This window comes from Parasteatoda tepidariorum, chromosome 6 (assembly GCF_043381705.1).
Source record: "Parasteatoda tepidariorum isolate YZ-2023 chromosome 6, CAS_Ptep_4.0, whole genome shotgun sequence".
Taxonomy (NCBI): Eukaryota; Metazoa; Arthropoda; class Arachnida; order Araneae; family Theridiidae; genus Parasteatoda; species Parasteatoda tepidariorum.
In genome coordinates this window covers 17,291,732-17,305,926 of record NC_092209.1, presented here as the reverse complement: position 1 = coordinate 17,305,926, position 14,195 = coordinate 17,291,732, and the positions used below count along the sequence as shown (strand labels likewise).

The following is a 14,195-nucleotide window of genomic DNA, read 5'->3' as shown; positions in this document are numbered from 1 at the left end:
AGAGATTCGAAAACAAAAGGGGGTCACATTGGACTTACAAAGAATCCTGGGGCTGTTCATCGATGGATGTTATCACATCATTTAAGAGCTCAAATAAGTGAAGCCTGTGAGAAACTTTCAGGCAAAAAAATGTGAGACAAAAATTAGAAATATTTTATGTGAAGTCCAAATTATTAAAGACGAGAAATCAATTAATCGCATTATTTCATCCATTGATTCAATGATAAATCCTTTCACATATACCTTCACATATGAAGGTGGAGGTTTAATAAACATAGCCAGGGGTGCACTTGCAAATGAAAATATTTAAATACATCTTGAAATGGCACATGATATTGGCAAAAGGTGTCATGAAGAATACAAACAAAGAATTTACAGTAACCAAGATATTTTCACACCACTAAAAAGAATAATCTTTTAACTTTTTCAAGTATCCTAAAAGAAAAAAAGAAATTGCAAACATCAAAAAATTTGAAAACATCCACAAAAATTTTTATTCGCTTAATTACAACAGGACAATCTTCCACCGTAAATATTCGGATCATCCTCAGGGATATTTCACGAAGCTTATTAATATTGCTATATATCATCGTGTAAATACAATTCATTTTGTTACTGGTACATATCCTGAGCATAGCATAAGAAATTGTGAGAGAAACAGACGAAAAGGCAAAGAAGAAGGTGTAGTGATACGTATAATAAATGCTGAGCAAAAAATGCCAAACCAGTTTAAGAAATTTCTTTCGGTTGGAAAAAATAAAGAAAGTCTAGTTGAATTTTTATATGAACAATGGAATAAAACAGAATCTACTATTTTTAGAAACATCAGTGTCATTATAAGTCACAAAGATATGTGTCACCAGCTTGCTCCTTTGGAAAATAAAATTGAATGTTCGGAAATTACAGAACTAAATAGTAACCAAGAAGAAGCAGATACAAAAATGCTATTGCATTCATTTTATGCAGTACCGTCTTTACGTATGGGCACTCAAGGGGCTCTTGAGAATCTTACTTTCTATATATTGCGTTTAAAAAAGCTAAGAATAAACAACATTGCCTTATATATTTTTTAAAATAAATATATTCTATTATATAAAGTGAGAATTTTTTTCTACAAATAGTAATTGATTATCATGCAAACATCAATAATTTGAATAGTTGGTCTAAAAGAAAACTTAAAAAAGACAAACAAAATCTATTTTTCTACGTTCCAATGAAAATTTTAGGTACTTGGGCATTGAAAGTTGTTTAAATAACTGTTTAGTTTGACAAAATAATTGCTACATTTTGAATTTATTTTAATTTGTTATACCCTTATGTTTATTTAACTTAATGTAATTATTTTAATTAACTTCCATGATTTTGAAAAGGTTTTTATTATTTGAGGATTACAACTGGGTAGCATCTCAATTTTTTTTCTCCAAATTATACATAGTTTGAAAATGCTTTTTTTTTTAGTTTTTGGGGTAATCAAAATGTGTTTAAATTAGTTAAAATTATTGCATCATATCTTAAAAATGATTTATTTTATGTATGCGATGTTTTATAGTTCGTTTTTAAACATTATGGTATGTTATAAGGATCTAAAAGATTTTTGTGCCCCGGGGGCCCTGCAGGCAATTAAGACGGCCCTGATTTTATGCCTCAAAGTTTGCAGATTCAATTTTAATAAGGTTGTGACTCTGACGTAATAATATTGTGTATTGCTATGTGCAAATTAATCACATCAAGTATTTATATACTTACAGGAATTCGTACTTATCAGACAGTTGTTGATATTTCATTAATTTGAAATAAATTGGGACCTAACATTTCTTTGATAGGGTTCCATTGTTATACAGGGTGTGACAGTTCCTTTAAAGGTAAAGGAAAATTTAAAGCATTTTAATTAAATTAAGATAATCCATCTTACATAACTGATTTTCAAAAAGTAGGAACATCCTTTAATGTACCTTCAGATGTAATCGAAACACTTTAAATTTTTACGTGTGAATTATATGGAGAAAAAAAAATGCAAACGTGTGAATGATGCAAGAGAGTTATTGTTCAAGACAAAACTAGATATTGGAATTTCTCTTCCCCCTAATTATGATTCTTTGGTGTTGCATGTTAAACGGTCGATCTACCAGGCATGTTTATTAAAAAAATGTTTCGCAAATTACATTAAAGCACCAAGTCCTACAGAGCATGGCTGGATTCTTCATAACGGAAATTTAGATATACAGTGGAATACTATTCCTCCACTACCTAATATTTTAATCAAATAAATAACCTGTAGTTGCCAAAAGTCATCATGCTTAACTAATAAATGCAGCTGTAAACAAAGAAATTTGTCATGCAGTGACTTGTGCAAATGCAATGATTGTTGTGGAAATAAAGCTCAAGGAAAATTAAATGTTGATGCTGACATTGATAGTAGTACAGATTGTAGTGATCCTGATTATGATACAGACAGCTTAATTGACTAGAAAAGGTTATTTAGAGATCTCAAAGTTTGCAGTTAAAGAAAGTGAAAAGTCTGACAATATTGAAATTTTGCTTCAATATTGCGATGAACATTTGACTGCAAATAAATAATTTAGTAGATAACTACTCTAAGATGTTATCTTTTAAATATATCAATTTCAATATACTTATCATAATGAGCATGTCAATATTCTTTTATATACACTCTATAACAAAAAAAATCGACGCACCAAGGAGTTGTCCGATTGAAACGAAAATTGGTGGATAGGAAGACAATGTACAGAATAGTAAATGATTAAAATTTCAGAACAATTGAATAATTTATTGCAGAGTTACAGTAACAAGTTCAATAAGGTGTTGACCCGCCTCTAGCCTGGATACAATCTGCCAGACGGCGTGGCATAGACCGATAAAGCTCCCGGATGGTCTCTTGCGGTATTTCCTACCAAATTCGATCCAATTGTCGAACGAGGTCATCAACATTCCGTGCCAGATGCATCTTATCGCCTTTCCATCTTATCCCAGACATGCTCGATGGGAGAGAGATCTGTGATCTGGCAGGCCAAGGAAGAGTTTGACAAGCTTGCAGACAGTTCATAGCAACACGTGCCATATGTGGTCTGGCATTGTCCTGCTGAAAAACCACCCCAGGGCGCTGCAAAATGAACGGTAGCAAAACAGGTCTTAGGATTGGCGATCGAAATGGGCTGCAGTCACCCGTTGAGCAGAACTCTCTTCTTATGGCAACACTTCACATGCTTTCACCATTAGCGTGTGGAAAGTCATAGATGAAGGAAGTACGTTAGTTTCTCTCTCGATTTTCATATAGATTAAAATCTTTTAATTTGGAAAACTATATGGAACTGAAAACTAGATTAAACATAGTTCTAAGGAAAAGTATCACGGAAATTTTAAAAAATATCTTTATTAAATAAAAAGGAAAAATATTAAGAAAAGGGAAATTAGCGTAGTACATTCCTATACAACTGAAAAGAGGAGGAGAGGGAAGGGAGAAGGGCTGAAAGCATGAAACCGGTCTCTCCCCAGATGGCGTATTCGAGTGTTGTGATCGCCAATGTCGTCGACGTACCGTTGTGCAGTAAGTGTACCTCGAATGACGACCAAAGGGGTCAGGCTGTCAAAGGAAATGGCACCCCAGACCATAATGCCTTGTTGAGGGCCGGTGTGGCGTGCAATAGTGAAGGCAGGATCCTCCCTCTGCGTCTCCAAACACCTTTTCGATGATCGTCAGGACACAGTTGGAAGCGGGATTCGTCGCTAAAGACTATACGCCCCCAGTCGGCATCATTCCAGCCTAATCGAGCCATGCACCACTGTAATCTGGCTCGGCAGTGTGCAGGTGTGAGTGGCGTAACGGTCACCGCGAGCGTAGATTTCGCTCTCTCAACCGTCTGTGAATGGTCATGGTGGACACTGGTGTTTGGGTTGAACGTCTGATGGTTGATAGAGATGAAGAAGGCGCTGTGACAGCTGCTCGGACAATCACTCTGTCCTCACGCTCTGTTGTAACCCTAGGTCGACCGCTACCATCCTGACGCTGAACTCTGCCATTTTCCTCCCATCCTTTCCAACATCTTCGAATCGCCGCATCGCTTCGACTCAAATGACGAGCGATTCTCCGATTTGTCCAACCGGCCTCTTTCAATCCAATGATACGACCTCTGTTAAACTCTGAAAGTTGCTCGTAATGAGCGCGAATCCTGCAGCGAGGCATTTTTTAAGTTGTTGAAAGGTAATCTGAATTGCAATTAAACCGAAAGTTTTAACAACCATTGATGAACTGCTCCTTATTACGTCTCCTGGGTGCGCAGTTCCGATGAGCCAGAGATCAAACTATTCGTTCATTGGACACCAAATTTTAATCATTTGCACATCTGTTCAAAACATTCATAACAAAAATGTATAACATGTCACTTAAATTTTCGAATTTATAATATGAACATTCATATCTTTGCTTACCATGCTAAATAAATGTTGTGTATTTAGATTAGCAGAGATTAGTATTTATATTTGAATTAATATTAAATGATTAAGTAGCTTTTGTATCTAAATTTGTAAAAGAAAAACATTGTATTTAATGCTGTGTTAAATGGTCTTTTGAAATTTCTCGTAAATAAAATTTATTCACATATAATTGATTGTCATGCAAAATAAATTCTGTACTTTTAGATTAACAGAAATAGTTTATATTTGATTGATTTGATATTAAATAATTTAAGAGCTTTTGTAACTCAATTTTTTTCTTATGATAATTTGTAATTAATGTTGCGTTAACTGTATTTTCTAAAATTTCCCGTGAATAGAATGTGTCCATGTTTTATCGATTGACATAAAAAAACAAATTATGCACATTCAGATAAACTAAAATTTTTTAGTTATCTATAAACCTGAAATATAAAGATTTGTAATCATCATTATGGGTTAAATAACTTTCCTGATGTTTCTTGAAATGGAAATTTTTTTACTGATTATTGATTACAATGCTAAACAAATGCTGCACATTGGAATTAGCAGAAATCATTTGTCCGTCTGATTTATTATTAAATAAGAAGTTTTTGTAGTGTAATTTATTTGTAAAGATAAGACAAAAGATATGTATTTGAATTTTTTTACAATTTTTTGTGATAGATTTTTGTTTTCAAGATATATGTTTCATTTGTATTAAATAATTGGAAGTTGTTAGACATTTGTGTGTTGTTTTGTAAATCTGTGGATAATATTAGATAATGTGCTAAATTCCCCTAAAATTTCTTATACACTGCTGGACAATTGCTAAGGACGGATCATCAGTATTAAAATAAAAAGTATTAAATTGATGTATTTTTTTTAATTATTGTATCTACATACTATATTCTCTTAATTCAATGCTTACTGCAGAAATCACTTAAATATTGTTTCTTTGTTTTTTATTAATCATTTGCTAGTAATTTTTACTTATTAAGTATTTTTTTATTTATGATGAAATAAAAGAATTTTCATTTTTTAAAATTTAGTCTTTTTATGCACGAGTCAATCAAGACAAAAAATTGGCCTCTTTTGCTACTTCTTCTCAAAATTCAAATTCATAAAAAAGTCCCCTTTACAAAATTCAAACGCGCAATCAACGAACGAGTTTAAACCATGGGAAGTGATCTGCATAATTTCTAAGCGTAAGCGATTCCGCTATCTCGATGTAGTTCCTAATTATTAAGCTTACTCTATAATTATGTGCAGGTGTTTTTAGGTAAACATTAATGAATTTTTGAAATAACTAAGTTTCGAAACCAGAAACATTATAAATATGTAGTTATTAGGTTAGGTAAACGAAAGTTGATTTTTAAAGCCTTTCTGAGTTTTGGCTCACCGTCTATATGTGAAGAGTGATTTGTCATTGTATTGAATTTCGTCCACTCGCATAGAAATAGATGTCTCTCTGCCAGTGCTCATTATTTTGTTGCTTAAAAGATTTATTTTGAAGACAATAAATATTTTTAAATGATAATATTCTGCAGGAAAGAAAAAAATCTATTACAGTTAATTTGGCGAATTTCTTTTTTTTTATTGTTTTGAATTTTCCTTTGACATTAAAATTACCATTAAGGCTACATAGTATGTGATATAATGAAATTAATGTGCTAATTGTTTTGAAGGAAAAATATTATTCAAATAATCCAAGAAAAGTTAGGAATTGTTAAAAAGGCTTGTTTCTTTAAAAATTATGCTAAATTCGTATACTGATGTTTATTTTGAATATTTACTTTTAAAAAAATGTTTAGAAGTCTGGGATTATGCTCAATTTATAGATGTTTTAACTGGTGCAAATTAATAAAGCTCAATCGATTAAATTTTAGTATAAATATTTTTTTTGTTGAAAACTATAAAATGATGTTATTCGAACTATTTAAAAAGTTGCTACGAGGTTGCAATGCATGCAGTTAGACTATTTTTATGTATTAGCTTATATTTAATTTCATTTTTGTCAACTTAACATTCTAGAGGACAACTAAGGTTTTTTTTTTTTTTTTTGTCAAATGAAAATGTTGGTTATTCTGCCACATATACAGAATAGTATAATGTTCAACTCCTACATTGTTTTTATTTATTTTAAATTTAGAGATAGATTTTTTTTAAAATTTCTAATTTATCTCAATATTTATGAAGTTCCATTTTCCCCCTATAGCAGAAATTAAAAGATTCTGGTTATATCGTCAAACAGAATATAATAGGGAATTCCTAAATTCTTTTTATTTAGAAACAATGTACAGTCCGCAAAAAAAAAAAGATATCACCCTGAATAACTTTTGTTCTAATGATCGGATTTTCACGAACTAAGTGTCAATCTTAATGGTTTCTGGGGGTGACCTCAAATATGCTAATTAATTAGTGCTAACTATTAATTAAGTTACGAAATCAGACACAAAAACGTACTTTCTCTGAATAAACATATATTTTTTTTTTACACATTTGGAATCCAGACCCTTAAAATTTTGAAAAAAAATGGGTTGTAAATTGGATCCCAATAAGGATTTATATATCTGGCGAAGATTTAAAAATATGCCAAATTACCTCGCCATAGAAGGAGAAATAACTTATAACAACCATAAAGAAACTAAATAATTGACAAGACGGGAAAACATAGTGCTTCTGGTTGCTAAGCAACCAAAAGAATTTTTCGAGTTGCTTTCTGGGCAACGAAAACAAATTGTTTTTGTTTTCTTAATCTCCTTTAAAAAGGGAAATTTAAATCAATTAATAAATTATTTTTGATTCTCCAAGATTTTAAATTCGTGACGTTGAACTTCTTATCTGACATTATTTATTTTTTTAAAGCTGTTTTAACGTCATTTGTGTGACAGTTTTGAATTAAAACCAAATTTTTATAAGTTATTATAAATTTATGAAGAGTTGTAGTGAGCTTCTTAGCTTCGAGCTTCTTAGGTAAGGGAAAGAAGAAGAAAAAATGATCAAGGAAATGAGGACCCGAAAAAAGATGGCTATTCTGATGTATAATCACAAAATTTTATAGAATTAACGGTATTTATTTTCGATAAAATTGTAAAACTTAGTAAATGTTATATGGCATTTTAAAAGCATTTATACAAAAAGTTTTATTTATTGCGCATAAGCTGCAAGTAAATAGAACTCATAAAATAAGTTCAAAATGTAAAGAAAACATGGGAAAAATTACAGAACAATAAAAAATGGAAAAAGAAAAAAAATAATAGTAAAAATAAAATCACAAGAAATCGGGAAAAAAATTCCGAAAAAAGGGGAAAAAAAGTTCTACAAATATCCGGAAAATAAAAGTTATAATCTTTTCATCAGCTCACACGATTATATCTATCCGCAAAAAAGAGTGCTTTCTAATATTGTATCAATATAACCAAAGCAAAATACATCAAAACAATAATTTGCACTTCATAAGATTTGCAAATGATATTAAGTAAACTTAGTTTGCAGTAAAAAGAGTTGATGCTATTTACACACTCCTTTCGTTAGTTCTTTAAAAAATATGATTAAAAGAAAATTAGGTTTATAATAGCCTTAATTAAACAAGTGTAACGATTGTTACAGTTTTTACAATATTTTTTAAACTCTGACACCTTTTTCATGAGATAACTTCTTTTGCCAACAATTTTGTCCTTTTTTTTTGTTACTTGAAACCAGCTTATGCATTCTTGTAATTTTTACATTTTCTCACAATGAAATTTCAATCTCGAAAGACATGCATGAAGTGACCCCTAGTCCAAACAATCTAAGTTAAATAGTTAAGGCCGATTATTACGAAAACAATTAACTACTCTGGTTCAATGAAACAATTATAAATGAATCATTAATATTCTTGTTTTTTAATTACAAAATATTAGGAGAAATTTGTATTCATAATTTCTTCAAAACGTGTGTTAAAACTATTATATTATATAAGTTATTTAAGTGGAAGAATGTCAAATGGAGGAAAAGAACAATTTTTGAGATGATGATTCTAAAAATAGTACGTTTTTCGAATATATTTACAATTTTTAATATTAGTGGTTGTTTAACAAAACAAGGCATATCGAACATTTTCCTGATATAGCAATATTTCTTTGAACTGTGCAAAAGTTGAGAAATCATATAAACAACTTTGTAAGCAAATATTTTCAACTTTTTGAAACAAAAGGGTAACTTTATTTTAGTTAGCGCACAAGAATAACTTTCACCGTTGAAATAAAATTGTATGTCCATAGTTTTTGGTTCATTTAAGAAAAAAAAAACCAATCTGTTGTATTTTTTTGTTGTGCACACATACGCATTTACTTTTCATTACTCGAATAAATAAGAAACAAAAAAAAAAAAAAANTTTCATTGGGTGTTGTTTTTAAAGAATGCTCAATTTTCCGTTTTCGAAAATGAGATTATTTTCGTTGCCATGTTGATTTTCGCCACGCATTGGGCAAAAGTGTGCTTTTTATATTGTTCTATTTAACGTTTTCACAGTTCATTTCGGCGTACCGTGAAAAGCGCCAATCATTTTACATGTTTTTGTGATATCTAATATAATCAAGAAAAGAGTTCTTTGTGAGAAACTAGTTATTTTATCATGATCATCTGAAGTCTTTGAAAATTATTGCGCATTTTGTTAATGTGTATAGTGCTTAAAAATTACTTAAAAGGTGCTTATTTTTTGTTAAAAGATTTGGCTATGCACCCTGAATAATGTAAAGCCAGTTTAAATAACTGCTTAAGTTAGTATTGTTGATAAATATAATTTTTTGAAATGCCTGTTGCTTCAATGTTTCAATTAATAAATTATTTCCTTTGATTATTTTCATTTCTTTTATGTATTTTATATAAAACATTATCAAGTAAGACATGTAAAGTAAAATAGATATTTCCTATTGTTTTCAACACCCTTTAACGATACGTAAACACAAGGATAAGCCTCAAAGATTCTAGGAGCAGAAAAACCTATATTTTTCAAGCTTTTGCTTCATTATTACAATTTGAGGCCAAGCTGCAAGGTTATAGGAAGGGTAGTTGGGGCAGATTGAAATGTCAGTGTTTCCCTTACGGAAGGTGATTTTTTTACTAAAAAGTATTTAAAGACAATAAAATAAAAGAAATAGGTGGAAAGAAAAATTTATTTTTTGAAGCATTTGCTTTTGACATGGTTAGTTTTTACTCTTGGTGTTTTAAGATAGCTCTAACTTTGTTCTAGTACATATCTTCGCTCTAAACAAAATGGTATTCACGTAAATCTAAGTGTATATTATGAAATTGAACGCTGAGTCCTTGAGCAACACACATTTGACAGGTCAACAAGTATATAAACTAATAATTCCCAAACATCTCTACCTTAAAACTGTAGTACAGTACAAAACCCGTTATCCGGAAATCAAAAAACCGGAACGAAATTCGATACATTTTCCAGCGATTTTTTTTAAAAATATGTTTTTTTCTTCATAAGATTTTAGGATTTTTCTTTCTTTTTTGAAAGATGTTTACCTTACCATCAGTTTAGAAATAATAAATATAATAGAGTTAGAAATAATAATAAATATATGTTTATTCAGAGAAAGTACGTTTTTGTGTCTGATTTCGAAACTTAATTAATAGTTAACTCTAATTAATTAGCATATTTGAGGTCACCCCCAGGAACCATTAAGATGGACACTTAGTTCGTTCTAATGATCGGATTTTCACGAACTAAGTGTCCATCTTAATGGTTCCTGGGGGTGACCTCAAATATGCTAATTAATTAGAGTTAACTATTAATTAAGTTTCGAAATCAGACACAAAAACGTACTTTCTCTGAATAAACATATATTTATTATTATTTCTAACTCTATTATATTTATTATTTCTAAACTGATGGTAAGGTAAACATCTTTCAAAAAAGAAAGAAAAATCCTAAAATCTTATGAAGAAAAAAACATATTTTTAAAAAAAATCGCTGGAAAATGTATCGAATTTCGTTCCGGTTTTTTGATTTCCGGATAACGGGTTTTGTACTGTACTACAGTTTTAAGGTAGAGATGTTTGGGAATTATTAGTTTATATACTTGTTGACCTGTCAAATGTGTGTTGCTCAAGGACTCAGCGTTCAATTTCATAATATACACTTAGATTTACGTGAATACCATTTTGTTTAGAGCGAAGATATGTACTAGAACAAAGTTAGAGCTATCTTAAAACACCAAGAGTAAAAACTAACCATGTCAAAAGCAAATGCTTCAAAAAATAAATTTTTCTTTCCACCTATTTCTTTTATTTTATTGTCTTTAAATACTTTTTAGTAAAAAAATCACCTTCCGTAAGGGAAACACTGACATTTCAATCTGCCCCAACTACCCTTCCTATAACCTTGCAGCTTGGCCTCAAATTGTAATAATGAATGAAGCAAAAGCTTGAAAAATATAGGTTTTTCTGCTCCTAGAATCTTTGAGGCTTATCCTTGTGTTTACGTATCGTTAAAGGGTGTTGAAAACAATAGGAAATATCTATTTTACTTTACATGTCTTACTTGATAATGTTTTATATAAAATACATAAAAGAAATGAAAATAATCAAAGGAAATAATTTATTAATTGAAACATTGAAGCAACAGGCATTTCAAAAAATTATATTTATCAACAATACTAACTTAAGCAGTTATTTAAACTGGCTTTACATTATTCAGGGTGCATAGCCAAATCTTTTAACAAAAAATAAGCACCTTTTAAGTAATTTTTAAGCACTATACACATTAACAAAATGCGCAATAATTTTCAAAGACTTCAGATGATCATGATAAAATAACTAGTTTCTCACAAAGAACTCTTTTCTTGATTATATTAGATATCACAAAAACATGTAAAATGATTGGCGCTTTTCACGGTACGCCGAAATGAACTGTGAAAACGTTAAATAGAACAATATAAAAAGCACACTTTTGCCCAATGCGTGGCGAAAATCAACATGGCAACGAAAATAATCTCATTTTCGAAAACGGAAAATTGAGCATTCTTTAAAAACACCCAATGACAAAAAAGCACCCTTAAGGACTTTTAAATAACGAAAATAAGCACCTAGCATTTTTTAAAAAAAGCTACGCACCATGTTATTTGTCACAAATTTAATCACTGTCGCTGTCACTGTCACTGTTTGAGGAATCGCAACAGTCTTTATTCACTTTACTTAATAGTTCAATACCTTCATTTAATTTTCGATATTCTGGCATTTTATATATACTCAAAGGCGTATATGTAGCATAGTCATCTAATATTATTTCTAAGGCAGCTTTTCTTCTGCGTATAAAAATGAATGATCTATGACCATGAGTGATAAAAACACGTCTCATATAAAGTTGGATTGGTACCACGGCATCCAGCATAAGCTTCCCTATTATCTCTTTCTCTTTTTCCGAAAATTCATCATGACTGTCACCAATTCGGAGTACTAATTTTAATACTTCATCAGCCTTGGAGTCACAGGCTTTGCTTGCTATGCACATGCCTATATCCAGAATATCAGTACCCTTCCCCTCATTGAAATGTTGTCGGGTGGAATATATGAGATATTTGCGGCTTTCAGTTACAATTGCTTCAGTTTCTTTTATAATTTTAATTAAAGCTTCTCTTAAATTACCATCTTCAGACTGCAACACACGTAGAAGGCCTGCTATAGCTTCCGAAAAGGAACGACCACTACTACTTTCTTCAGAACAGTCCAATAAATTAAACAACTTTTCTGTTATATCCTTATTGCAACCAAGAGCAGTTTCACCATAAAGTTCAGCACATATTCTAAAATAACCAGTAGACCATTCTACAGCATCCAATGATAATTTCAGGCCAAACAGAAACTTTAATTTATTTATAAGACATTCCTCCTCATCAAAGATATCGGATACCATGTAACAAACTCGTTTAATAATTTGCTTACATTTATAGACTTTCAATAACTGTATGAAATCTAACACATTTCTAGTCTTCCTTAAGTCTCTTAGGCTTTCTTCTAGCTTTTTTTGTCTTGACATGACTGAAATAAGGAAACAAAATCCCTGGAAAAAAATGTAATTAAATAAGTATTCAGTAAGTATGCTAAAATTAAAATCACAACATTTTATTTTGTAAGGACATTAAACTGTAATTAGATCACATAATAACGAGGTATTACATTATATTGTCATGAATGCATTATATCATATCTCAACGAACTGCTAATTTAGTTATTTTAACAATTTAATTTCATTATAGCCAAATCATATATTCATATAGCCAAATTAAACAAAAAAATAAGCACCTTTTACGCACTTTAAAAAAATATCATACAGGGGTAGCAGCAAAGTTTTTTTTTTAAATTTTAGGAACTTTTTTCAAAACATATTAGGGGCAATACAAGATTTTGCTAGGATATAAACAGTTCACACGGTAGTTTATTACACAACAAAAGATTATTCTTATTCATCCATAACATATCATAAATAATTGCAAGCAGGGTTGGCAAGGTTTAGGACAGAATGGATTAATCCACGGTTTAAACCGTCCTGTCCAAAACCCTTTTGTCCAAAACTGTCCTAAACCCTTTTACTCAAATTATGTCACAATTTTATCTGAACAATATTTAAGAGGTAAAATAAACATAGAACTAATAACATATTGATAATTAAATATACTAGAGAATATTTGTTTTTAAAAGTAGTATAATGTTTTATTAATATTGTTTGACTCTTCAATTTAAACCAGGGTTGGGTTTTTGACATGACAGTGGTAAAAACCGTGTTTTTACCAGTAAAAACCGTCTAAAAACTACTGTTTTCTTTAATTTATGGCATATATCGGACAATATATTATTTTCACTTAATTACCTTTATAAATGAATGTTGTAAATGATTGCTATTGATTTTGCAACTATATACACGCATTCTTATAAAAGGATATACATTCATACGGAAATATTGTAACATACTTATTGAAAATAGTGACACTTAACTTTTATCATTCTAGCTTGATTTGCAAAGGATTCAAAATTTTGCACTTCTTAATTGTTAGAAATAATTCTAAATTTAATATTTGTTTTAGTTTAATTTTTATGAAATTTATTTTGCTTATAAAGTTTACTTTAGCTATAGAACGAATAGTTCAAAATTCTCAATCATGTATAAAAAAAACTACTCTTGACGTTTACTTATTCACACTTTTTGCTTCGCTATATAGGGGCTATCTGAAGACATTAGATACATTTTTCGATCTAGTTTTTCATGCTTAATTGCATGAGATAAAATTCAAGTGTGTGGCATAATTGGTTTTAAAGCTGTAAGAAGTTTCTTTTAAATAAATATACTTTATAAAAAAAAACGCATTTTAAATATTAGTCCATTAGAATAAGCAAGAAAAAATGCATTGGGAACAATATTTATAATTAAATACGATTAGGAATAAGCAATGTAAAATGCATGAATAAAAACTTAAAACCCTCTATTCGATTCCTGTTACATATCTCATTCTATTCAACACACATAGGAGGGGACATCCTTTTTTTTTCTTAGAAAACTGTTAGTTTATTTTAAGTATTTATGCATATACGTATGCATACGCATTCATATTTGTATATCTATACACATGTATACATATTTATGGATACGTAATATGTTTACGAACGTAATATGTATACGTATGTATATTTATATATAAATGTGTTTATAAAACTTAAAGTAGACAAACAGTTTTCTAGAAACAAAAAGTGTGTAAAAATTTCTTAAAAAAAAA

At 30.1% G+C, this 14,195-nt stretch overlaps 2 protein-coding genes across 3 annotated transcripts in view; both read right to left on the bottom strand.

The window, feature by feature from the left end:
* Nucleotides 1-3,844: 3,844 nt before the first annotated feature.
* LOC122269127 (uncharacterized) lies at nucleotides 3,845-4,201 on the bottom strand. Its single transcript, XM_043040803.1, has one exon. It carries the CDS (start codon nucleotides 4,199-4,201, stop codon nucleotides 3,845-3,847), a length of 357 nt encoding a protein of 118 aa, XP_042896737.1.
* A 6,851-nt stretch (nucleotides 4,202-11,052) lies between these two features.
* The window catches only part of LOC107453994 (uncharacterized), an 11,495-nt gene continuing 8,352 nt past the window's right edge, over nucleotides 11,053-14,195 (bottom strand). For both annotated transcript variants that reach the window (XM_016071027.3, XM_071182034.1), the window contains one exon: nucleotides 11,053-12,487. In XM_016071027.3, coding sequence (XP_015926513.1) covers nucleotides 11,561-12,463 — 903 coding nt within the window. In that variant the 5' untranslated portion in view covers nucleotides 12,464-12,487 and the 3' untranslated portion in view covers nucleotides 11,053-11,560. The remainder of the gene's footprint in view (nucleotides 12,488-14,195) is intronic.